We start from the raw sequence: 26,220 nt of genomic DNA on the forward strand, positions 1-26,220 counted from the left end.
CACAATATGCTAATATTTTGAGAAGGACCTGTAGTCTACTGATAATCACTGAGGGAGAGAACATCCATTGCATTGGAGAACCAGATATAAAATGTGACTTTCTATCGAGACTCTTCGTCATCCTCTAACAGACAACGACGGTCTGAGACGAGAGCCACAGCGCTGATCTCTGCAATCATTCCTCTGTCTTAATTTAGATTAAAAAGAGCTCAAACTTAGAAACTGGTTGAGAGTCGTTAATGTAAGAGTCTTTAGATAGTGTGTGATCGCTTCATGGGAACCAAGTACCAGAGGAGCTCCGAGGCGTCTGACCGCCAGCAGGGTGCGGTAACCCGGACATGACTGCTCAAATTCAAGGCTGGAATGAAACAAAATTCACGTACCCTTTGAAAAGACCCAGTTTCGGCCTACACATAAATCTGAATTAAACTACTACTAATCGCATTTTCCTAAATTTGACAACCAGTGAGGACCACAATATTTTTATTGCCTTTGCACATAAAAGCTCAGAAAATGTTCATTTAAAATTTACGCTTTATAGTGACTTTGCATTGGAGTTTGAGGACTTAACTGCATATTCCCATAATAGCACTAAAGGTAAAATACTTATGTTAGGCTATCCTAGCAGTATTTATAGGTATTTGATCTGCCAACTAAGCTCCTAAAAAAACAACCTGAAACTAATTAATTTTGCCTTGAAATTTGGGGCTGCAACATAGCAAAATCAGGGGTGTAAGATTTAAGTGGGCACCTGGAGAATGCTAGGAATAAACACGAAGTGAAACACTTTATGACACCTAAACCTTTGTCTACCAATATCCTAAAGTTCATGGTGCAAAAGGGAAAAAAAAAACAAAAAACTGTGACAATTGCAGAATCAATGTTCTACATTTTCTTGAATGTGAACTGTACCAAATAGTGTAGTTTCTATCCAGCTAAAGTGGCAAAAAAAAAAAGTATTAAATTACTAAAAGTTTTTTAGCAGTATGTTTGTCTTTTTGTCAGAGCTGCTGAGCAACATTTGTTAGTTTTACATAGACAATATAAATATCTAGTAAAAGTGCACATATAGCAATATCGGACAAATACACAGAGGAAACGCTCCACACAGAGTTGTAAATTGATGTTTAATTTGTTTTTTGCCAGACAAAATGGACTGCAAGCAAACCTTTCCTGCCTGGATCAGGATTCCTAAATTACATATCAAACCTTTGATCATTTGAGTCCATCAAAACATATAGAAGAAGGCTGGCATTAAAATAAACTTTAAAATTAGAACTGACCATGAAACCAAATATCATTTTTGTTTTAGGAACAATCTAAAAATGAAGGCAGAATTCCCATAATTAACGATGAATGAAATCTTTAAAACAAATCAAGCAGCAAAACAAATTGAAGGGGTTGAACCTTCACAGTGCAGCTAACAATCTGTGGCAATCATAATAAAAGGGAAGAGATTTTCAGGTCTATGTGTATGTGGAGTTTGCAGGAGGTAATACAGACAGCTGGAACAGTTGGTGTGTTTTTTCTAAAAATCCTTTCCAGTGCAGCTGTGAAATTTGTTCCCTCTACCGTGTTGTTGCACCGTCATAACATTTCCAGGCATGTGTGGAGAAACAGTGGAGGAAGTTGAGCCTCGGTCTTCTGGTGCACACCAGCAGGCAGATGAGAGACGGTGTAGCAGTGAAACGAAGAGAGCAAATTGCAATTTAACAATAAAATAAAATGTTGCCATTTTTCCAGCCAAACTTAATGAAGCATTCTGAGCTGGACAGAAATGAATAGGCCTCAGTGCTGAGCAGAAAACAGAACGATTTAAAATACGTAGTAAAGAAAAAAAAAGACTGCCACAGAAAAAAAAAATACTGCCAATAAAATCTTCATTAAACCTTTCTTAAATCCCGATAAAAATCTTAATCTTTAGAAGACAAGAACCACGTAAACTGAGCAACCTTTTATAGCATAGTGATTTTAGTTTGAAACTGAATGAAGACATGAGAAAAGATCATCAACCTTCCTTCATTCATTTCAGCACACACCATCTTTATATAATACCTTAATAGTTGTTTACCCTAATAGCTTTTGAGGGTATTTGGGGGGAGACGGGATTTGAAATGACCATTATTGGACTGTGGTGTAAAGAATAATAATAAAAAACAGAATTCAAACAAAGACACTGGACATGCGTAATGGCTGGTCTTGATAAAACAAAAGCTTTAAAAGCTCATCTGAGGAGGAAATACACACATAAAAGGCCCTATTTGGCTTCAAGTCTTGATGTCCAGGCTTTGGCTTTTTAATGGGCACCCAAAGGCCCAGTAGTATTCAGATTTAAGGATTTCCCCGAATTTGAGATGCAGTCTGTCGGGACAACAGCAGAAATCCTGTGCTCTGAGTATCCAGTGGCCCTCCTCACTCTTCTGGGCTTTTCCTGGGACCAGAACGACCTACATTTCGACGAGCTAAACTACCTAAGACAACACCACAAAGCAGATGTTAAGATTTTTGCAAGAATAATTTTAACAAGATAAAGGGGGAAAAAAAATACATGGCAGATGGACACATCACTCAGACACGTTAACAATGGCTTTATTTTCAAAAATCCATTAACAAATCCTGTTCTCTGACTGTAAAGAAAACAAATAAAAATAGCACAAAGATGCAAAAATGTAGGCAAAATAGAAGCATGACTGCGCTCCACAGTTTAGGGGAACATGGAGGAATCTGGGAATGGTGCAAATATGGACTGTTCTCATTCTCTCTTCTCACCAAACCTAAACAAAACAACCACCCACAATGAAAAAATGCAATATTAATTGTCCTTTTCAAAGACCATTCATTTCAAAGTGGATATGCCTGCTGGACATTTATTTGTTCTAGAGGGGAAAGCTGAAACAATTTGAATGTACATGGAACATTAATCTGAGCGGGTTTATTATGCAGGAAAACAAGAAGCATCCCCATTGAGAGGTCAAATGAAAGTCAAGGCAGCCAAACATCTAATGATTATGCACAGACTCTTCTGATTTCGGATTCTTCTTACTGGGATAGTTCTGTTTATTTGAAGTAAGGTTTTGTGACGCAATTAACCATAATATTTATAGTACACAGATATTAAATCAGCTTCATCAAGTGGAATCTTATCACAACCGAGTGGGAAAGGCTGAATGTCAGTAAAGTTCTCCCGAGAGGGCTGTTTGCTGGCCTATATCAGGGGAGTAGTACAAGCCATTTAACTCTTGTATTTTCTTTAGCATCTACACCTTTACAGGAAACTGTTAAATCTGTTGCTGTTTTAAATGTGGTAAAGCTGCTGGCTTTACAAGTTTGCCCAATCTTCTGTGACTCATCAGTCTGCTGTGTACATCTAAGTCCACTTAGAGCGGAGTAAACTTCAGGATGTTGCAACAGGCTGTCCAGCAGCATCCTGAGATGATATGTTCATCATCTCATAAGTGTTTGGAACTGATCCCAGCAGACTGATGAGTCACAGCTGATCAAGTAGCCTGATTTGAACTTACTGCAAAATGACATCTTTTGCCTTCTTCTTGCCTTCTAAAAGTGTATTTAAAAAAAGGCCAAACTGAATAATAAAAGTCGAGATATTTTATGTACAGTTAGCCTACACTTATATTAATGCCACATACACTACTACATTGCCAAAAGTATTCAGTGCCCCCCCCCCCCATATAAGCTTGAGTGACGTCCTATTTCTTTATCCATAGTGTTTAATATGTCGGCCCACCCTTCGCCCTATAGAAGCTTCAACTGTCCAAGGAAGTCTTCCACAAGGTTTAGGATTATGTTTTTGAGAATATATGGAATATGAAATTATTCAAAATGTCCTGGTATGCTGAATAATTAAGAGCTAATTTCACTGGAACTATGGGACCTCTGGAGAGCGACCTATTCTTTCACAAATGTTTGTAGAAGCACTCTGCATGCCCAGATGCTGGATTATTAAACACCTGCGGCCATGATTGGAACACCTCAGGTGAATTATTTGGATGGATGAACGGATATTTTGGCAATATAGTGTGTTTGGCGCACAAGAAGAGACTGGAAAGTCAAATACCTGCTTGCGGACTTAGAATTACATTCTGTTTCTTTCTCCTCCTCTCTTCCTGTGCAGATGAGCCCTGAAAAAAAGCCACAAGATTACACATCAGAACATAAAAATATTCTGCCAAAAATAAATATGGTTTTGAACTTATTTCAAGAAAACAAACCTGGTTCTCCTTTTCTCTTAAATGTTTAAGGTGGCCTGATGAGGAGGATGTAAGGTTTTCCATTTTCACATTACCTGCAAAATGACGATAATTTAAGAATGCAAGAGATATCTTCTCCCAGTTCATCAATATCTGGTGTAGGTATCTATTTTGTTTTAGAAACTTTAAGTGAAAGGTTGGTTTTGTTAACCTATGATGTAGGAAGAAGGTAAAGACAAAGTCATACTGTCCAGTGTATATGTCCCCAACATTGATGATGTGAAAGAACCCTCTATTCTTTGCCTGATCCTGGCTCTTATCCCCTCATACTTCTTGCTGGTTGGACCCCACGCTGAATCTTCTTCCAATCCTAACACAATGAGCAAGTCCGCTTCTTTAATAAATTTCTTTCTGTCTGTCTAACTATGAGGTTTGACATCTGCACCATCTCCATCCTAACGGGAGGCACTACTCTTTTTTTTACCAACATTGCACCACACTTAATGTAGGACTGCTGACTTTCTTATTGATAATCTGATTTACTGAACAATAGCTTTGAAGGTATAGAAGTTACCAAAATTATGTAAATTTTCTAAACCTTCATAATAGTGAGATCTTCCCTGTGGATCGGGGGTTGTTAATGTCAGAGAACTTCAGTTCTCCATTTAAAATAGCATACAATTATATATCCACTTGGGTAAAGTTGTTACAAGGAAGCATAGTTGTCTCTTCAAAGACAATTTTCTTTCAGCCTTAAAGATCACAGCAGTCTCTGATGCAGTGGTTTCTTCTTTATCTTTGGTGCACAGTTTCAGTTACATGACATTAATATCCTCCCTAAATCTTTGTATTTGTTAATGTAAATACCAGCCTCATTATAGAAAGGTACACAACACTGGCTGATTAAAGCTCACCAGCAAAACTCCAGAACCATTGGAGGCAGCCAACACGCTGCATTATAACTTGGTTTTACTTCTATAACCAAAGTAATTCTCCATCCTGGATCTCAATGGAGGTGAATCTTACCAAAGGTTATTCCACTGTAACGCTGCTTCGATGTTCACTTCCTCATTCCCCAAAGAAAGGTATTGATAAACCAGTTAACTAAACAAACTTCATTTATAGTTTCTTCACCTTCCTCAATCTCGAACGCACAGAATTCTGTTAGGACAGCAGGACACAACCCCCTTACTTGTACCCTGTGGTACAAGAATCTCATCTTTCCTTCAATATGTGAAAAGGGGAAAAATTCTCGCGGTAAGCTATGGAGGGTGTGGAGACTGTTTCTGCAACATTGTACAAATCTTCAAATCCAGATTCCATCCTCCAGGGCTTTTCAGGAAAGGGTTTATTCATACATGGATCTTATTCTAATAAACTGGCTGCAGATTTTGATTTATGTTGGGGAAAGAGTTTAAGACCAGATCATCATCTAGGTTAAAATTATAAAATAGACATTTTAAGCTTTGTGTTTTAGGGGGTGACCAGCTTCAGTTGTGATGCTAAGAAGTTTGTGCTTTGTTTCTCTATCATATGTACTTGCTGATTGTATTAATCATAAGCTAGTCTGCATCTTGTCCTTCCTGTTAGTTTATTTATTTTTTCATTCAATAAAAATATGATTGAGAAAAACGAGCCATCCAAGAACCTGCGGGGCTTCTGTAAAGGTGACAGTCCTTCTTGATGTGGGCGCTTGATCCACACAGGAAGCAGCAGCGCATCTCCAGTGCATCTCTTTTCTTCCAGTGTTCATTCTTGTACCTGACTGGATCCATGAACTCCTCGGCTGAATCCTGAAAGTGCTCTGGCCTGTTCTCCGAATCCCGTCTGTGCCTGGGTCTAAGAACAAAACATGCGATGAGTCATGTGACGTTCCAAACATTTGAGTTGGAAACACTGATCCATTCACACACGTGCTGGGATTATACCCACTTGTTCCGCATGGGGCAGTCTTTCAAAAAGTGTCCGATCTTGCCACAGACGCGGCAGCAGCGATCGTTGGGAGCGACTTCTCCCTCAGTCAGAACGTCTGGGTCAAAGAAATACTCCTGTGCACAACAATCATATAGTCACTGCTTAATTTAGACCAATAAAATATGAAGCTATGGTGTCCAGATTTCCAAAACTGACCATTTCACTGGGATACACTGGTGGTACAACTGTCACGGGTGTGCCAAACAATCTTCTTCCATTGATGAACGCCTTCATGATAAAGTTTGTCACTGTTTTGATGACAAAAATGCAAGAACTTAAAAAAAAAAAAAAACTGAGACAACAAAGTACAGTTTACAAAGAAGGTAACATAAAAAATAATCATACTTCTCCTGGAGAGACCAGCACCCAAATTATGATTCAGGTCAAATGGGTCTGGAATGTGAAGAGAGAGAATTTCAGGACCCAGTCCAATAATAAAATTTGAATCTTTCTAAGTGTTGGTAAAACCGACCTTCAATAACAATGTACTTGGACGTCCACTGTTTGTTGAACGTGGTGAGGCGGGCATGCTGTCGGATACAAACAACATGCTCTCTAAAGTCAAAGTCCTCTGTGTAGAAGCGGAGCAGGCCGAGCCAGAGCTCCCCCACGGTCTCCGTGTTCTTTCCATACTGTGGCCATTGACGAGGCTGCAGGTGGACGATGGTGACAACATATCACAACAATGGTACAAAAATGCCCACTTTACTCCTTTAAATGAACAAACAAAAAGTGCCTTGCTTCATTAATCATATCCTAGAAAATTTCCACACTTCGTCACAAAACTAAACTAAAAACTTAATGTATTATATTTTGATTTTATGTGACAGACCAACACAAAATAGTGTGTATTTGTGAAAGTAAAGGAAAATGATACATGGTTTTTACAAATAAAAATCTGTAAAGTGTTGCTTATATACGTATTCATGCCTCTTGTACCCTAAATAAAATATAATGCAACCAATTGCAAAAACCTAAAGACTTGCAGTTCTAATTACAGCGAGAACACTTTTCAGCCCTTTTTTGTAAAAAAATCATGTTTAGCTTCCACCTTACAATGTTTTGGAATATCACCTAAAACCCTAAAAACTATTTAGAATTGTTATTATTTTTTATTTATTTATTTGTACGGCCTTTTCAAACCAAAGTGCAACCAAAGTGCTTTACAAAGCATACATAAAAAGAAAAAAACATTTCATAAAAGGTAAATTAGCAAACAACCAACCATAGAAACAGCTATAAAACAATATAAACGCTGGAATAATGTGCCACCAAACTACTGGATATTAAAATCCTTTCAAAAATAATAAAGTTTTAAGTTTCGATTTAAAACAGCCCAGGTCAGAAGTAGAGCGTAGGTCAGGAGGAAGCTGGTTCTAAAGTCTAGGAGCTGCTACTGAGAATGCCCTATCACCCCAATCCACATGCTTAGTCTTTGGTACATTTAATAAAAACTGGGATGAAGACCTCAGGGATCTACCACGCACACAAAGACACAACAAATCAGATAAATAAGATGGGCCCAAACAATTTAAAACCTTAAAAACAAACAGTAGAAGTTTAAAATCTAGCCTAAAACGGACAGGAAGCCCATGCAAAGAAAATAAAACAGGAGTAATGTACTCTCTTTTGGTGGTATCCGTAAGAAGCCGGGCAGCTGCAATTGGACTAGTTGCAAACGACTGAGTAACGACTGACTGAGACCAACATAAAGAGCATTAGAGTAGTCAATTCTTGAGCCGATGAAAGCATGTATAGCCTTCTGAAGGTCGGAGTGGTTTAAAAAAAGCTTAACTTTGGAAAAAAGGCATAGATGGTAAAAGCTTGACTTTGCTTACTAAACTAACCCTCATCAAAAATCACTCCCAGATTTTTAACAGTATTGCTGAAAGTAAAATTTAAAGCACTCGCTAGTGGCAATATTACTGAATAGAATATGCTCAGTCTTTTGTTCATTTAAAAACAAGAAATTTTGGCTCGATTGTTTAACTGCAGAAATGCAGTCAAGAAGGTAATGTTGTAACTGTCACTTGGTTTTAAGGACAGATAGATCTGGATGTCATCAGCGTAACAATGGAAAGACAGGTTGGTGCAGTGTGATAATCGCTCCGAGTGGCAGCACATAGAGGGAGAAAAGAAGGTGGCCAAGGATGGAGCCCCGTGGCACCCCACACGACAGAGGCACGCTGGAGGATGCCAAGTCGTTGATCAGAACTGAGAAACTTCTATCAGTAAGATAAGATGTGAACCACTTGAAAGTTGAGCCACAGAGACCAACATACAGGTCCTTCTCAAAATATTAGCATATTGTGATAAAGTTCATTATTTTCCATAATGTCATGATGAAAATTTAACATTCCTATATTTTAGATTCATTGCACACTAACTGAAATATTTCAGGTCTTTTATTGTCTTAATACGGATGATTGTGGCATACAGCTCATGAAAACCCAAAATTCCTATCTCACAAAATTAGCATATCATTAAAAGGGTCCCTAAACGAGCTATGAACCTAATCATCTGAATCAACGAGTTAACTCTAAACACCTGCAAAAGATTCCTGAGGCCTTTAAAACTCCCAGCCTGGTTCATCACTCAAAACCCCAATCATGGGTAAGACTGCCGACCTGACTGCTGTCCAGAAGGCCACTATTGACACCCTCAAGCAAGAGGGTAAGACACAGAAAGAAATTTCTGAACGAATAGGCTGTTCCCAGAGTGCTGTATCAAGGCACCTCAGTGGGAAGTCTGTGGGAAGGAAAAAGTGTGGCAGAAAACGCTGCACAACGAGAAGAGGTGACCGGACCCTGAGGAAGATTGTGGAGAAGGGCCGATTCCAGACCTTGGGGGACCTGCGGAAGCAGTGGACTGAGTCTGGAGTAGAAACATCCAGAGCCACCGTGCACAGGCGTGTGCAGGAAATGGGCTACTGGTGCCGCATTCCCCAGGTCAAGCCACTTTTGAACCAGAAACAGCGGCAGAAGCGCCTGACCTGGGCTACAGAGAAGCAGCACTGGACTGTTGCTCAGTGGTCCAAAGTACTTTTTTTGGATGAAAGCAAATTCTGCATGTCATTCGGAAATCAAGGTGCCAGAGTCTGGAGGAAGACTGGGGAGAAGGAAATGCCAAAATGCCAGAAGTCCAGTGTCAAGTACCCACAGTCAGTGATGGTCTGGGGTGCCGTGTCAGCTGCTGGTGTTGGTCCACTGTGTTTTATCAAGGGCAGGGTCAATGCAGCTAGCTATCAGGAGATTTTGGAGCACTTCATGCTTCCATCTGCTGAAAAGCTTTATGGAAATAAAGATTTCATTTTTCAGCACGACCTGGCACCTGCTCACAGTGCCAAAACCACTGGTAAATGGTTTACTGACCATGGTATCACTGTGCTCAATTGGCCTGCCAACTCTCCTGACCTGAACCCCATAGAGAATCTGTGAGATATTGTGAAGAGAACGTTGAGAGACTCAAGACCCAACACTCTGGATGAGCTAAAGGCCGCTATCGAAGCATCCTGGGCCTCCATAAGACCTCAGCAGTGCCACAGGCTGATTGCCTCCATGCCACGCCGCATTGAAGCAGTCATTTCTGCAAAAGGATTCCCGACCAAGTATTGAGTGCATAACTGTACATGATTATTTGAAGGTTGACGTTTTTTGTATAAAAACACTTTTCTTTTATTGGTCGGATGAAATATGCTAATTTTGTGAGATAGGAATTTTGGGTTTTCATGAGCTGTATGCCAAAATCATCCGTATTAAGACAATAAAAGACCTGAAATATTTCAGTTAGTGTGCAATGAATCTAAAATATATGAATGTTAAATTTTCATCATTACATTATGGAAAATAATGAACTTTATCACAATATGCTAATATTTTGAGAAGGACCTGTAGTTGTTTAGACGAGACAAGAGGACAGAGTGATCCACAGTATGAAAGGTTGCTGTGAGATCCAGCAGCACAAGGACAGCAAGTGCAAGTGGGAGATTGGCCTAAAATTAGATAAAATCAGGGGGTCAAGATGGGGTTTCTTAAGAAGAGGCCTCACAACAACATGTTTGAAGTGAACTGGCACAATCCCATAATTCATATCCATGGTGTTAAAAACTTATTTCAATAACTTTGTTGGAAGAAAATCAAGAGGGCAATTTGTAGTTTTCAGGCGCTGCACAATTTTGCTGAGTAAAGAAAAAGTTACTGATTTGAACTGCTTGAATACAACAGAACCAGCAGGGGAAGCAGAGAAAACTAGATTAGTAGGAGAAACAAAAGCCACATTTTCAAGAAAAAAAAAGAAAGAAACTTCTTACAGGTAGTAGCCGAAGTGTCTAACAACACAGATGTAGATGCAAGTAGATGTAGATGGATGCAAGACAGAGTTAATTGTGTTAAATAACACCCTAGGGTTTTTGCCTCTTTAACGGATCTCTGGTAGTGAGTAAGACTGTTCCTTAATAAAACCAGAGATACACGCAATTTGTCCTTCTTCCACAGTCGTTCAGCTTTTCTGCAGTTCCTCCTGAGGTCACGTACATTACTGTTACATAACCAGGGCTCAGCTTTAGGTTTAGGATGCTTGAGCCCAACAGGGGCAATGGAATCCAGGACCTCTCGACAGGTGTCATTCAAAGACGAGAGGACGTTGTTAGGACATAATATGGTATATATACCAAATGATTTAACAAACGGTGAATCCATCAAAGAGTCTGCAAACTCTTCAGCTGTAGCAGAAGTGAGGATGCGACGTTGACAGGCTGTTACCAATGGTCTACTGGCTGGAGAGGGAGCTGCAAATTCAAAAATGACGGGGAAATGATCTGAGATAGCAGCCTCAGAGATTTCACAGCAAGTGATAGACAGTCCATGTGTGAAAACAAGATCCAGGGTGTGCCCAAGATGGTGAGGTGGTCCGTTTACTAACTGTGTAAGATTAAAGATGCCAGAAGCCTCGAAAACTCAACAGCCTCTGGGTCATTCAGGCAGCAGATATGGATAATAAAATACCCACAAATTAAAAGATTGTCAAATTTTGGAGTAAAGTCAGCAAGAAATTCAGATAATTCTTGAATAAAATCCTTATTATATCTCGGTGGACAGTAAACTACAGCACATAAAACAGGATGGGAGTAATCAACCACAAACACCTGTAGTTCAAAAGTTGTGAAAACATTCACAGGCCCTTGCACAACATACTCACCAGAGTTTTTAAATCATCAAAGAAATACACATTCCAGCCATCAACAAGCACTTCCGGCTTCGTTTTTCCATCATAAATCTGCAAGACAATCAACACTTGGTAAACCCGCTGATAAGCTTTGAGTTTCAATATTTTCAGTCAACTTCCCAAATTAAACAGCATATATGAAATCACAGATAAATGAATCATTCCAGTTTAAAAAGGTTAACGTGAACTTTTTTAACCTCTTGCAGCACAGGGATGACTGGTGGGTTTCTCTGCTGAAGGAAGAATAGCACCATGAGAGTGTAGGCATAGGATGAGAGGCTGCCACGTGAAGCATCTCCAATATCGCACATCTGTAATGGAAGGGGGGGTGAATGAGATACTGTATAATCAAAGACAAAAGATGCCTTAGTTGTGTGCATTAAGTGTGTTCACCTTTGCGAAAACCTTCATTATATAACAGAGGATCTTCACTCTTCTGTCTATGGCAGCATATGATGCTAGCAGGCGTGTGTTATGAAGGGCCTGGAGAAGAAAACAACAGCTTTCAATGGTCTGTCAATAATAATAATAATAAAGCTAAAGACAGGGGCAGATTCCTACCAGTGTGTTGTAGAGGCTGATGTCTCCCTCCAAGCCAGTGCGAATATGGTAAAATTTTACAATGGGTACTTTAGCTGTGGTGATGGGAAGGATGTTCTTCAGACCTGGCAACAGAAATTGCTACCATTCAGACACTACTTTAGCAACAGCCAGCAATGTGAACTTGTGTTGCTTTTTAAAAGGACAACTTTATAAATTCAGACAAAAATTCAACCCTTAATTTAAACTGTCTGGGAAAAAAAAATATTTAGGCTGGTAAAGGTTTTAATGCAACATTATTTTTGAGAAGTTACTGTAATTAGGTGAAAAGCTAAATTAGTTGTTGCCATCAAAAGTGAAATAAACACCGACTGAAATCTGGAAAGAAAATTAAGACTAAACAAGTAATGTAATGTGGTAGATCTAGTCTAATTACATCAGCTCTGTCATACCTGGGTGTTTCTTCAGCTGTCTTGCCAGGCCTTTAATGATGTTAATGCAGTCAAAATCCTGTCAGAAAAAATACATTAGAGATTAATTGATGTGGCGAGGCTGAGCAACATATCTGTCCGTCCGTCCGTCCATCCATCCGTCTTTTGCTTATCCGGGGTTGGGTCGCGGGGGCAGCAGCTTAAGCAGAGAGACCCAGACTTCCCTCTCCCCAGCCACTTGGGCCAGGGGTCCGGGGGAATCCCAAGGCGTTCCCAGGCCAGCCGAGAAACATAGTCCCTCCAGCGTGTCCTGGGTCTTCCTCCCGGCCTCCTCCCGCACGACCCAAATACAGAGGCCTCAGTCCTTGAAGCAGCCGTCCGAGACCTATGCTGCATGTCTTTCCCCTCTCTCCACCCCACATTCTGTCTGCCTACTTTGGAAAAATAACAAAAATAATGGCCACTAGCTCTGCAAAAATCAGCTAGCAAAAATATCACAAAAAACAAATGTAATGTATGCGCCTTTGTCCAAAATAAAAATAAAAAGTTCACCATGTAACCAAAATTTAATTAGCAGGTTAAAAGGTTTACAATAAATGCAAACAAACAAGACAAATACAAAATCTTAACAGCAGCGTATCTGGTTAACAGATAAATAACTTACATCTATGGTTTCCTTTCCCTCCAAAACCATGCAGATGTCGAGATCACTCTGTCTGAAGCCAAAACCATTTTTGGATGATCCAAACAGTTGTAGCCGAGCACCTGTGCAGCAAAAACGAAACGAAAAGAAAATATTTTCCATCAACAATCATACAGGTACACTCATGTGAAAATCATTCAATCGCCTGTAGACTTTGGCCATTTCACCACAGATCCTTTCTTTCTGTCAGACGGGTTGCTTCACCTTAGAATAATTTGATAGACAGAGGAGATCATGGTCAACCCAATGACTCGCAGGTTCTCTGGATGCAAAACAAGCCCAAATCATTATTGCAGCTATAGTTGCCTTTCTAATTGTCTTTACTCCTTGGAACTGTGTTAAAGCACACCAGCATGCCACAGATAAGCAAACTGACAAAAAACATCCTGTTTTCATAAAGCTGGCCACAGTTGCTGATAACCAATAAATTAAGTGTTTTAATTAGCAGCACCAGGCAGCTACTGTCCCTCTTAAACCCTATTGAAGTAATTCACTTTACCAGCAAACTGTCGTCTAACAAAGCTCTCCAAGTCTTGAAGGATGAGCTCTCTTACACCGTTTTCCAGGTCATCAGGGGCAAAGTCGCCTAAAAAAATAAATAAAAAAAAACAATTCAAAAAAAGGTTTGAACTTTTTATAATTAAAGGTTAAACACAAATCAATTTGCAGTATCTTTAACATAACAGTGAAGTCATTACTGCAGCTTAGCTCGCTTGTTACTGGATTGCATTTTTGCTTTTACTTTACCTGCTCAATTTCCTTTCATATTTTATTTGAACCTCTCTACTTTACAATGCTTACTGCAAGCAAGTACAGTAAAGCTCACCAAAGTGATATGCTTCCTTCAAACAACTATCGCACAGTACTCACTGTAGCATTGTTCACAAACTCTGTTGAGGACACGGAGAAAGTCTGGTTTTAACGGGGGCAGAGGGTCCAGCTCCACTTTCTTAAAATCCTCCGGACAGTCTTTCTTCAGATGTCCATCACGTTTGCACAAGCTACACACCACCGTGTGCGACTAAAAACGTATTATGAGTTTAAATCAGATTTTGAAGATTTTACCTGATAGATGCTAAAAGTATAAAATGGTATCAAACTTACCTTTCCTTTGGTAAAAGCTTGCTTGGTGAACTCATAAGCCAATGGGCTTTGCTGTTGGTTTTTATTTTTAGTACCTTCATTTTCAGTTCTACTCTTTGAAGATGAAGGTGAAAGCCTGACATGTGCCAGCTCCTCTTCCTCATCCAGAGAACCAGGTGTGTCCAAATCCGGGGCCTCCTCGTCAGACAGAAGTTCCTCCCCTGAAATCTCATCAACTGGGAAAATATCTTCATCCTCTGTTGTGAAGCTGTCCAAATGCTGTCGATCATGCGTCTGAATATCGACATCCAGATCGTCATCCTGCTCTTCCTCATCCTCATCTTCTGAGAAACTGCTTTTTCCCGGGTCTGCCTTTTCCTTCTCCTTCTCTTCGTCAGAGTCACTGCATTCCTCAACTTCCTCTTCTTCTTCAATGATGCAATCAGAGTCATCTGCGCCGTCATCTGCAGCCTGAGCTTGACTTGCACGTTGGGACTGAAGGGAGAGCTGACTGAAATTGGACAGGCCACTGAAAGCCTCAGTGTTGGCTCCTTGGTCTTGGCCCCGCTTGGCTTCTCCTCTGTGGTTAACAGCGGACGTATTGAGCGGAAGAGCAAAGTACTTATATGTGGTCTTGAGGCAGTGGAGGATGTAGTCAAACATTTGCTGGCTGTTCACAGTGCGGGCCACGTTTCTCTTTACAGCAAACGGGTCTAAAAACAAAAGAACAATTTCTTAGTATTATGTCAGGTTAGAGTAACAAACATTTACAAATAGTGGCACCTCTATCACTTTGGTGATAGTGGTGGCACCATCATGATTGGATATGCTTTTTCTTCAGGACGTACAGGGAAACTGGATAGCACTAAAAACTGAGTTAGAGGTTGCAACGGTCTTGAGACAAGTGTGGAGATTCAGCTTCCAGCAGGACGACATTAAACACGCAGCCAGAACTACAAATGGAGAGATTTACCCCAAAGCATAGCAATGTGTTAGGATGCTCCAGTCAGAGCCCCAACCTAAAACGAAGTCAAAATCTGACAACGACAAGACCCGGTAAAGACATACTTTAAAAGGATTTACAGCTAACACACTTTTCAAATTTTAAGTATAATTTTACTTCCATTTCCCAGTCATGGTCTATCACATAAAATCCGGATTAATTACATTAAAGTTTGTGGTAATAAAGTGGCTAATGTTCAAGAGGAGGGACCATTATCGCAAAAGACTGATTAATGCATTTTACAAATGAGAACAGCTAACTTTAGAGAGCTTCTGACCTTCGATAGCAATGCGTTTCTTTGGCCAGTCTTTCATCTCTCGAGAGAGGACAGCATTGGTTCGCACACCGATCACGTTGTCAGCCATGATGAATTCCAGCGAATAGAAGCGAAGCATTTCTATCCAGAGGAGCCCAACTTCCACCGCCGGACGGGTGCTCTGAAACACCAGTGGTACCTGAAAGTCACAGCCAATGTTGAATAAATATAACTAATAAATATAAACTTATCAGGTTTGGCAAATCTGTTATGCATAAAACTTCTGATGATGGAAAGGTTTATCCATCTTCAAAACTATTTTAAAATGAACTAACTGTACTTATAAATATTTTATATACCTTTCCCTTTATAGTGGAGCTCTCTGCTGCCAGGGAGGATTCTTTGGAGGAAGGGGCGATGTAGGTCCAGTGGATGTACCCGTCATCAGTATGTGTGAGATTGAAGGCTGACAGCCTACTCAGTGAAAACACCTTAATCTAAAGACCATAAGACCCAAGCTTAGTTTCTCTGGAAAGCAAATTGGAATAGCTAAAAATTGGGTGCAGATTTTATTTATTTCCCACAAGAAAGGTGAAGAAACACACACCCCCTGGTTCAGATAAGTAGGCAAGAGAGGCTCTTTACGCTTCTGCAAGTAGAAGATAACCATGAGGGCAAACACATATGGAGGCAACCCCCCTTCTTCGGGACGGTCGATTTCACAGATCTATATAAAAACAGAAAATAAAGGTAAGTTTTATCAATGTGAAATTCTGCAAGCTGTATCAGCTTTATAGACTGCCTGGTTAATCTGGGATAAACTGAAGACATACCTGTGCCCAACGTCTGAGGCCTAAGACCAGCGGGAGGAGAAGATTGTCTGAATTGGCAAGGGCAGACAGGTAGGAGGTGGTCTGGAAAGCATTTTCATTCCCAGCGCTCACTTTGCAGATTAAACCACTGTTGAGATAAATTATAGTTTGCTTTCACAAGAAATTTGCAACTTTTGGGTGGGAGGCATCTTGCAAAATCATCTATTTCCAGTTGGCTCTTTTTGTTTTGTTGAATTTTATAATTGCCTCTGGAACTTATGTAATGAGGTTCGATTCCAGACCTTGAGACCTTTGCTGCATTTCTCTCTCCCACCATGTCCATGTCCTGTTTGAATACTGTCAATAATGGCCACTATTAGTGCCAAATAATATTTGAAATAACAAAAAAAAAAAAAAGTTGCTCAAAACATGTTAAAAACCCTTTTTAAAGCAACAGTGATCTATAATCTCGAGTCTGCTTGGGTATGTCTCTATAGGCTTGATTCATTTGTTTTGGGGCATTTTCTCCCAATCTTCTCTTCAGATATTTCAAGCCGAGTCTGGGTGGATGGGCATGACAAGTAAAAGGCCATTTTTATGTCTTTCCAAAGGTGTAAAATTTATGATCTGCTGGGCTCTGGCTGGGTCACTCAAAGGCATTCACAGATTGCTCCTTAAGTCACTCTTTTGTTATCTTGGGTGTGTGCTTCTGGTCATTGTCCTGTTGGAACATGAATTGCTGCCTTAGTCATAGCTCCAGAGCAATCTGGAGCAGGTTTTCTTCCACATTCTCTCTATATTTGGCTGCTGTCATCTTGGACTTGTGCGGTTTTGACGCCAAGTTCTTGTTGCAGAAAAACATCCTGACCGCATGATGCTGCAACTGTCATTCATTAAAGAAGGGATGGTGTTAGCCATGTGAATAGCTGTAGCTATTTTCCACCAGACATGATGCATTGACGTCAGGTCAAATAGTTCTATTATGGTTTTATCATACCACAGAGTTCAGTGTCTTCTTGTCTGCCAATCTCTAAAGTGGATTTCTGCAAAACCCACACAAGCTGCCATACACATTTGGTCTCTTTACATTACAGGCATGATTGATGGTGTACATTAGCATTTGTTGACCCTCTGTATAGTTATATCTTCATGAGAGAGTCCTGCAATGGTGCCTAAGAAACCATTGAGTTTATGGTCACCTCTCTAACCAATGTCCTTCTTCGCTGATTGCTCAGTTTGGTCAAGTGGACAGATCTAGGATGGTCCTGGTGGTTCCAAACCTTCTTCCCCTTCCAAACAATGGAGTCCCCTATGCTTCAATGCTGCCATTTTTTCATCCCTCCCTATAGTTTTGCTTTAACACAATCTGGTCTCAGGCGGTCAGCTGATAATTCCTTTGACTTTACTGCTTGGTTTCTTCTCTAATATGCACGGTAAACTATGAGATTTTATCTAGACGAGGGTGTTCCATTGCAAGCCGTGTCCAATCAAGATAACTTACCATAGGTGGACTCTGGACAAGTTGTAGAAGTATGATTAGTGGAAACAGCATGCACCTAAGCTCAAATCTGAGTGTAATGGCAAAGAATAGTATTTGTGTTTTAGATTTTTTTTTTTTTATGAATTTGCAACAAAAAAAAAAAAAAAAAGAAAATCAAACCATTTCTTTTATTCGTAAATATGGAGTATTGTGTGTAGAATGTCGAGGGAAACATTTCTTTAATCTATTTTGGACTAATGATGTAGCATAAAACGTGTCCTTTTAGTATACCTTATGAATGCACTATATATATATATATATTTATATATATATATATATATATATATATATATATATACACTGCTCAAAAAAATAAAGGGAACACTCAAATAACACATCCTAGATCTGAATGACTGAAATATTCTCACTGAATACTCTGAATGCTCCTGATGAGACAGTGGATGGTCTCCTGAGGGATCTCCTCCCAGACCTGGACTAAAGCATCCACCAACTCCTAGACAGTCTGTGGTGCAACGTGACGTTGGCGGATGGAGCGAGACATGATGTCCCAGATGTGCTCAATTGGATTCAGGTCTGGGGAACGGGCGGGCCAGTCCATAGCTTCAATGTCTTCATCTTGCAGGAACCGCTGACACACTCCAGCCACATGAGGTCTAGTATTGTCCTGCATTAGGAGGAACCTAGGGCCAACCGCACCAGCATATGGTCTCACAAGGGGTCTGAGGATCTCATCTCGGTACCTAATGGCAGTCAGGCTACCTCTGGCGAGCACATGGAGGGCTGTGTGGTCCTCCAAAGAAATGCCACCCCACACCATTACTGACCCACTGCCAAACCGGTCATGCTGAAGGATGTTGCAGGCAGCAGATTGCTCTCCACGGTGTCTCCAGACTCTGTACCGTCTGTCACATGTGCTCAGAGTGAACCTGCTTTCATCTGTGAAGAGCACAGGGCACCAGTGGCAAATTTGCCAATCTTGGTGTTCTCTGGCAAATGCCAAGCGTCCTGCACTGTGTTGGGCTGTGAGCATAACCCCCATTTGTGGACGTCGGGCCCTCATACCATCCTCATGGAGTTGGTTTCTAACCGTTTTTGCAGACACATGCACATGTGGCCTGCTGGAGGTCATTTTGCAGGGCTCTAGCAGTGCTCCTCCTTGCACAAAGGCGGAGGTAGTGGTCCTGCTGCTGGGTTGTTGCCCTCCTACGGCCTCCTCCACGTCTCCTGGTGTACTGGCCTGTCTCCTGGTAGTGCCTCCAGGTTCTGGACACTACGCTGACAGACACAGCAAACCTTCTTGCCACAGCTCACATTGATGTGCCATCCTGGATGAGCTGCACTACCTGAACCACTTGTGTGCATTGTAGAGTCCGTCTCATGCTACCACGAGTGTGAAAGCACCACCAACATTCAAAAGTGACCAAAACATCAGCCAGAAAGCATACAGGTCCTTCTCAAAATATTAGCATATTGTGATAAAGTTCATTATTTTCCATAATGTAATGATGAAAATTTAACATTCATATATTTTAGATTCATTGCACACTAACTGAAATATTTCAGGTCTTTTATTGTCTTAATACGGATACTCAATACTTGGTCGGGAATCCTTTGGCAGAAATGACTGCTTCAATGCGGCGTGGCATGGAGGCAATCAGCCTGTGGCACTGCTGAGGTATTATGGAGGCCCAGGATGCTTCAATAGCGGCCTTTAGCTCATCCAGAGTGTTGGGTCTTGAGTCTCTCAACGTTCTCTTCACAATATCCCACAGATTCTCTATGGGGTTCAGGTCAGGAGAGTTGGCAGGCCAATTGAGCACAGTGATACCATGGTCAGTAAACCATTTACCAGTGGTTTTGGCACTGTGAGCAGGTGCCAGGTCGTGCTGAAAAATGAAATCTTCATCTCCATAAATCTTTTCAGCAGATGGAAGCATGAAGTGCTCCAAAATCTCCTGATAGCTAGCTGCATTGACCCTGCCCTTGATAAAACACAGTGGACCAACACCAGCAGCTGACACGGCACCCCAGACCAGCAGCTGACTGTGGGTACTTGACACTGGACTTCTGGCATTTTGGCATTTCCTTCTCCCCAGTCTTCCTCCAGACTCTGGCACCTTGATTTCCGAATGACATGCAGAATTTGCTTTCATCCGAAAAAAGTACTTTGGACCACTGAGCAACAGTCCAGTGCTGCTTCTCTGTAGCCCAGGTCAGGCGCTTCTGCCGCTGTTTCTGGTTCAAAAGTGGCCTGACCTGGGGAATGCGGCATCTGTAGCCCATTTCCTGCACACGCCTGTGCACGGTGGCTCTGGATGTTTCTACTCCAGACTCAGTCCACTGCTTCCGCAGGTCCCCCAAGGTCTGGAATCGGCCCTTCTCCACAATCTTCCTCAGGGTCCGGTCACCTCTTCTCGTTGTGCAGCGTTTTCTGCCACACTTTTTCCTTCCCACAGACTTCCCACTGAGGTGCCTTGATACAGCACTCTGGGAACAGCCTATTCGTTCAGAAATTTCTTTCTGTGTCTTACCCTCTTGCTTGAGGGTGTCAATAGTGGCCTTCTGGACAGCAGTCAGGTCGGCAGTCTTACCCATGATTGGGGTTTTGAGTGATGAACCAGGCTGGGAGTTTTAAAGGCCTCAGGAATCTTTTGCAGGTGTTTAGAGTTAACTCGTTGATTCAGATGATTAGTTTCATAGCTCGTTTAGAGACCCTTTTAATGATATGCTAATTTTGTGAGATAGGAATTTTGGGTTTTCATGAGCTGTATGCCAAAATCATCCGTATTAAGACAATAAAAGACCTGAAATATTTCAGTTAGTGTGCAATGAATCTAAAATATATGAATGTTAAATTTTCATCATGACATTATGGAAAATAATGAACTTTATCACAATATGCTAATATTTTGAGAAGGACCTGTAGGTACTGAGAAGTGGTCTGTGGTCCCCACCTGCAGAACCACTCCTTTATTGAGTGTCTTCCCCCTGTTGTCTTTTCCATTTGTACAACAGCAGTGAAACTGATCGTCAATCAGTGTTGCTTCCTAAGTGGACAGTTTGATTTCACAGCAGTATATATTCACTTCCTTTGCATTCAAGCCTGTAAAGAAGATCTGCTGGCACCTATTACCTTGAAAGGTTACATAAAGTGCAAAAAGAGTCACATGATGCTGTCCTTTTGTACAAAAACACCTGCTGCGAACAGGCCCAGCATCCAGAACTTGCAGAAGAACCAACCAACAAAACAAATTCAAGAAAGAAGCCACTGACAATCTTAAACGTCGGGTCAAATTCGATAACAAAGACTGGGATCTTTGTCAAGAGGATAATCAGAAACATTCTGATGTGGTTGTCGTCAAGCTTAGGGCTATTTCACAAAGATGTTCTGTCATCAAGATGAACAGAGTTGTCCTTAATCATGCCAACACAGATGCACGACCTCTTTATAAAGAGTCGGTACAGAGAAAATCTATTTGTATTCAACAACTGGAAGCAGAAAATACAACTAATTACACTGTAAATATTTCTTCTGTGGCTATATTCAGTCCTTAGTTGTGCCTGTAAAACCAAACATAGTCAAAGGCCATACTTGACTGCTTTCCCTGCACCACAGGACAACCGTACAAAAAACAGGAACGTGCACAAGAGACCGAAAAGACAAAACACGTCCCTGGCAGACAAAAACTGCACCGCTGTTTTTGCAAAGAGACGCATGAATTCAGCTTTACACCATAGAGCGGCAAGAAACACTGAAAAGAAAAATGTAAAACTCATGCTCAAGTAAAACAGAAATCTTGTAAAAGTATCTTTATGTGACTGGAGAACTGTTACTTATAAAACACAAAAATGGCCTGGCACTTTAGAAGCCAAATTTACTTGGCAAAGTATAACCCGTTAGGAAAATGGGGGAACTGCCAAATACGGAGAACACTTTGACAAGGCCCCAATATGAGCCAACGTCTTGCGTTTACATCTCACTCGATCCATATATTGGTACTAACCTCTTTCTTTCTTTACAGATGACCACAGGCACCCTGGCATGAAAGTCAGCTTCCATATTGAGAAAAAGAGCTGAAAGCAGCATGAAAGTTATTATTATTCTAGAGGGATTTCTTCATTAAAACATGGTTTGAAGAATAACGTGACTTACGGCTCACAGAGAGGGTGTCCTTAACCACCAACAAGACATCTGGCTGATGCATCTGTGAACAAATTCCAATTTAAAACTTTATACAACATAATATAAAAAATTAGATGATTGGGGTGAGATCTGTTCTGTAATATGGTAATATAAAATCTACTACATGCTTTGAATACAAGACTTTGTCATTATTTTTTTACAATTATTCAACGTGTCAGACATAGCAATAAAACATGTATTTAAAACGGTCCAACTCACACATGGCTACTTACGTGAGGTGGGTACTGAATGTCAATGTTGACATCGGAATCCTTAAATCCAAACTTTGTGCAAGATGAGCCATAAAGCCTGAGCTTTATTTCTACAACATGAGAAGATAAAAAAAAACAGACAAGCATAAAACTGGCACTAATTAGTCAAAAGATTTAAGTAGTTTGACAGTCTGTGACAGGGAAGTAGTTGTGGAAAAAAAAAACATCTTGTATATAATTATTTCAGCAACAAATGTAAGCTTTATCCTCAGACGTTTCACCTGGCAGGATGGAAATCAGAAGGTCTTGCATGATGGAAACAACACTCTCCCTCCTCAAAACATCCTGGTCATTCATCCCATGCTCCTGGACAACGGCCTTTAGAGCTTCAGTCACTGCACAGATGTGCTCGGGACCTGGAGGTGTGATCTCACCTAGCATCAGCTGCTCTTGTTTCTCCTTTGAGCACAAACACACAGAAGAAAAAAAGATGCTCACTCCTACTTTAAAAAAATACACAGTGCTTTGCCAAAGGATTCATACTCCCTGAACTTTCTCACAATTTGTCACATTATAACCCCAAACGTCATTGCATTTTATTGGGTAAATTATGAATGTTTTTTTTTTTACTTTAACATGTTTTTACAAATAAAAATCTGAAGCGTCCACACACACACACACACACACACACACACACATACACACACACACACACACACTCAAGTCAATACTTGTAGAACTGGAATTACAGCTACGAGTCTTTTGGGGTAGGTCTGTGTCAGGTTTCCACATCTCGAGACAAACATATTTGCTCATTAGTCTATGCAAATTAGCTCAAGCTCCGTCACATTAGATGGAGAGGACAATCTACAAACAGATTCTGAATTTGATTTACGTCTGGACTTTGACTAGACCATTCTAACACATGAGTGTGCCTTGACCTAAATTATTCCATTGTAGCGATAGCTATATGTTTAGGGGGTGCTGGAAGGTGAGCCCCGCCCCAGTCTTAAGTGTTTGTAGCCTCTAACAGATTTTCTACCTGAACCTGCTTAGGAAAAGCATCCCCACAGCTTGATGCTCCTAACAATATCTTTCAATGTAGGAATGGTGTGTTCAGGGTGATATGCTGGGTTTCCACCATATGCAGTTTTTTTGTTGAGACAAAAAAGGTCAATTTTGGTCTCATCTGACCAGAGCATCTTCTTCCATCTATCCCCTCCTCTGCAGCTCCTTCAGAGTTGCAATGGGCCTTTTAATTGCTTCTATGATTAATCCTCTCCTTGCCCAAAATGTAGATTGCACAGCAATGTCTTGGTAGGTTGACAGTTGTTCCATAGTATCCATTTCCCACCTGAACAGTGAGTTAGGGGCGCTCAATACGACTGCATGTCACACATTCAGATTTGTAAAAGTGTGAAAACCATGCATATATTTCACAATTATCTGAAACTTTGTATTAGTCTCACCTAAAATCCCAATAAAATGCATTGTGGGTTGTAGCTGTAACACGATAAAATGTGAAAACAACTTAAGGGGTCTGAATAGTTTTGCAAGGTACTGTACTGCAAACTGTCATTTAGTATTAGTACTTTACAAAGATTTCTTACCCGAACCCTCTTCTTGTGCCGTTTGTCTCTGATGTGTTTGAAAGCATGAGGTATTGACTCCAGGAGAATATCACACAAAGTGCAGGTGTAAAGAGCTCCAGGATTGCTATGAGAATTCTGAATCAAACAAAACAAAATTTTCTGGTAAAACGTTCTTAACTGTACCTCATCAATAGTTCAAATACTGCGTTCCCTGACAGTCATTACCTTTCTAAGGGGGTGTATCCCGTCTTGTTTAAGTTTTCTCTCTGCTTGCCGTATAGTTTGGAGCTCTTGAACTGAGACTCTGGACTCTTCAATTTCAAAGCCCTTATACTCTTCAGCCAAAGCTTTCTTCTTGTTTCTCTTCCTCCGTCTTCTTCCTTCAGAATAAAGAATTCATGTCAAAAATTAGTAATGGATATGGCTCATAGATGGTGTGTAGTGAGTTCTTACAGATTAAAGATACATTTTCGGAGTCACTGCTTCACGATTATTACCACATTTGAACAGATTTTAGCTTTACATTACTTTCTTTTTTTAGAAAGAGATATTTCAACAAGTGTCTCACACAACTATTTTCTAAAAACATCTCACCAGGTTTATGGGCAATGTCATCTGTGTCCTCTCTCCTACTGTACGCTCCGTCCTCATTTGGACTTTCTACCTGGGCTCTCCTCCTCCAGGACTGCTGCTGTGAATGCCCTCTCCAAATATCCTCCTGACTCAAATCGCTGTTCACTGGGCCTGAAAACCATCGGAGGTCGTCGGTCTGAGCGGGGCTTTGGCCACTTCTAAATCCAACAGGCAAGTAGCCCAGGGGTCCCAGGCCTCCCTTCTTGCCCTGCTGTCCTCCCTCCGATGTTGAATTATGTCCACGAACCTGGTCTTGCATTTTCCAACTTTCTTCCTTGTCTGCTGCTGTAGCTCCCCTCTCCCAGGCTCTTTGCTTAGCCCTACAGGGTCTGCCTGAGTTTTCCATTATTCACTTTTGCTAAAACTGCAGGATGAAATGTAATAGTAGTCCAGATTTGTTGTTGTGATGCACCAATGTGCAAAGAAAAGCAATACAATAAAATTCTGGAAATCTTTTAAAATAAAACAATACAGAAAAACACAACAACAGAATGAAAATGGCTCAGACAATTAAAACAACACTGCAGTATTCCAGTAGTGGGTTCTGTATCTATGGAAACTGACTTTTCTGTCTCGAGATTATTTTGGCTTTCACCAGTTTGTGTGATTTTGAGATGACGCGTTTTGCAATAATATTTGTGTGATAAAATAATCTATATAAAACCTACATCTAGAAGATCATCATAATCTCTAACTTTGACAGAGGTCTTATTTACAGATTTTGCATTAGAGAAAAATCTGTGATATTTAAACAGAAACAAAACATCCAATGTTCCTTATAAGCTGTTGTTTGAGATGAACCCTCACGACTCTACAGCGATCATTTAAAACTAAATATCAGCTTGAGCAAACTCCACGAATTTTGAACTTTTATTCTTTATCAGTCTGACTTCTGTAAACTAAGCGTAACTACTAACTTTTATTGGGAGATATTGACAAATGTAGCAATTTAATTAATTAAAATTCAACGAAAAACACAACTCTAAGGTTATCACATACCAAGAAACAATACATTAAGGCTGCTGTTTACGGATAGATTTCTATTAGGCAACACGGCTCAACATACGTGGCTAACTGTGAGTCATTTACCACTGACTGTAAGGTTTTGTTAGCTTAAGTTAGCAGCGGGTGTAGCATGAATTCCCGCTACCACTTCCTCCACTTAAAGCACACCATACTATTACACCTGTAACCAACAATTAACTGAAGCGTTGGTCAAATTTAACAACAACGTTAACGCCGCACAGTAACAACAATGCTAAAGTTAGCTGCTAATGTTTAGCTTGCCACTTAGAATGGCTACACAGCTAGCCCGAATGCTAATGTTACGTTTTGTGTTGCGTGTTTTCCGTCTGCAGCAGTGGTGAATCAACCATTTTGTTAAAAGACAGGTTAAAAGAATCCACAATGTTGTCAAAATACATTTTGTACTTAAACACGATACATACTTGTCAGGTTGTTCATGTTGTCTTGCTGTTGAGTTTGAAAGATGACGTAAAGGACAAGGGCAGACTTGTCTTTTTTTTTATTTTTTTTTTATGACCATTAAAGAGAAGAGTCAGTTCCGATTAAAAATAATCAAATAAATAGCATTTGCAAATCATGAAAGACAGGAAAGAATATTCCCGAGAACAGTAAAATAAAAAAAGTAAGCATGTCAGGGAATAATAAAACATTTATGTTAACACTGCAATAAAGTGAATTGGGAAACCACGAAAGAAGAAATAATGGTGTAATGAAATGCAATACAATAAAATTATAACAGAAAAATTTTTATTTTAGCAGTTCAATATAATAAACGACAAATGATTGCAGCAATAGTGCAAAATTAGGCAAATTATGTAAGAGCAAGTATTCTAAAAATTG

The 26,220-nt window shown here is 40.4% G+C and overlaps 1 protein-coding gene across 2 annotated transcripts; it reads right to left on the reverse strand.

Moving 5' to 3' along the window:
• Window positions 1-1,108: 1,108 nt before the first annotated feature.
• Window positions 1,109-25,915, reverse strand: tut7 (terminal uridylyl transferase 7). 2 transcript variants are annotated; one of them, XM_047381515.1, is made up of 29 exons: window positions 25,803-25,915; window positions 24,316-24,718; window positions 23,947-24,101; window positions 23,740-23,856; window positions 22,411-22,588; window positions 22,151-22,239; window positions 21,888-21,939; window positions 21,739-21,808; window positions 16,255-16,381; window positions 16,029-16,148; window positions 15,781-15,918; window positions 15,443-15,620; window positions 14,184-14,875; window positions 13,950-14,100; window positions 13,579-13,665; window positions 13,041-13,141; window positions 12,398-12,455; window positions 11,967-12,070; window positions 11,799-11,888; window positions 11,603-11,716; window positions 11,379-11,456; window positions 6,655-6,832; window positions 6,528-6,575; window positions 6,339-6,430; window positions 6,141-6,256; window positions 5,857-6,047; window positions 4,230-4,303; window positions 4,076-4,139; window positions 2,574-2,774 (listed from the first exon to the last, which is right to left on the reverse strand). In XM_047381515.1, exons 2-29 carry the CDS (start codon window positions 24,698-24,700, stop codon window positions 2,596-2,598), a joined length of 4,026 nt encoding a protein of 1,341 aa, XP_047237471.1. In that variant the 5' UTR covers window positions 24,701-24,718; window positions 25,803-25,915; the 3' UTR covers window positions 2,574-2,595. The 2 variants fall into 2 exon arrangements, with proteins under 2 accessions (XP_047237472.1, XP_047237471.1); XM_047381516.1 differs by lacking the exons at window positions 2,574-2,774; window positions 25,803-25,915 and adding an exon at window positions 1,109-2,471 and having other exon boundaries at window positions 24,316-24,794.
• Window positions 25,916-26,220: the final 305 nt, after the last annotated feature.

Source organism: Girardinichthys multiradiatus, chromosome 12, assembly GCF_021462225.1.
Source record: "Girardinichthys multiradiatus isolate DD_20200921_A chromosome 12, DD_fGirMul_XY1, whole genome shotgun sequence".
In the NCBI taxonomy this organism is placed as follows: Eukaryota; Metazoa; Chordata; class Actinopteri; order Cyprinodontiformes; family Goodeidae; genus Girardinichthys; species Girardinichthys multiradiatus.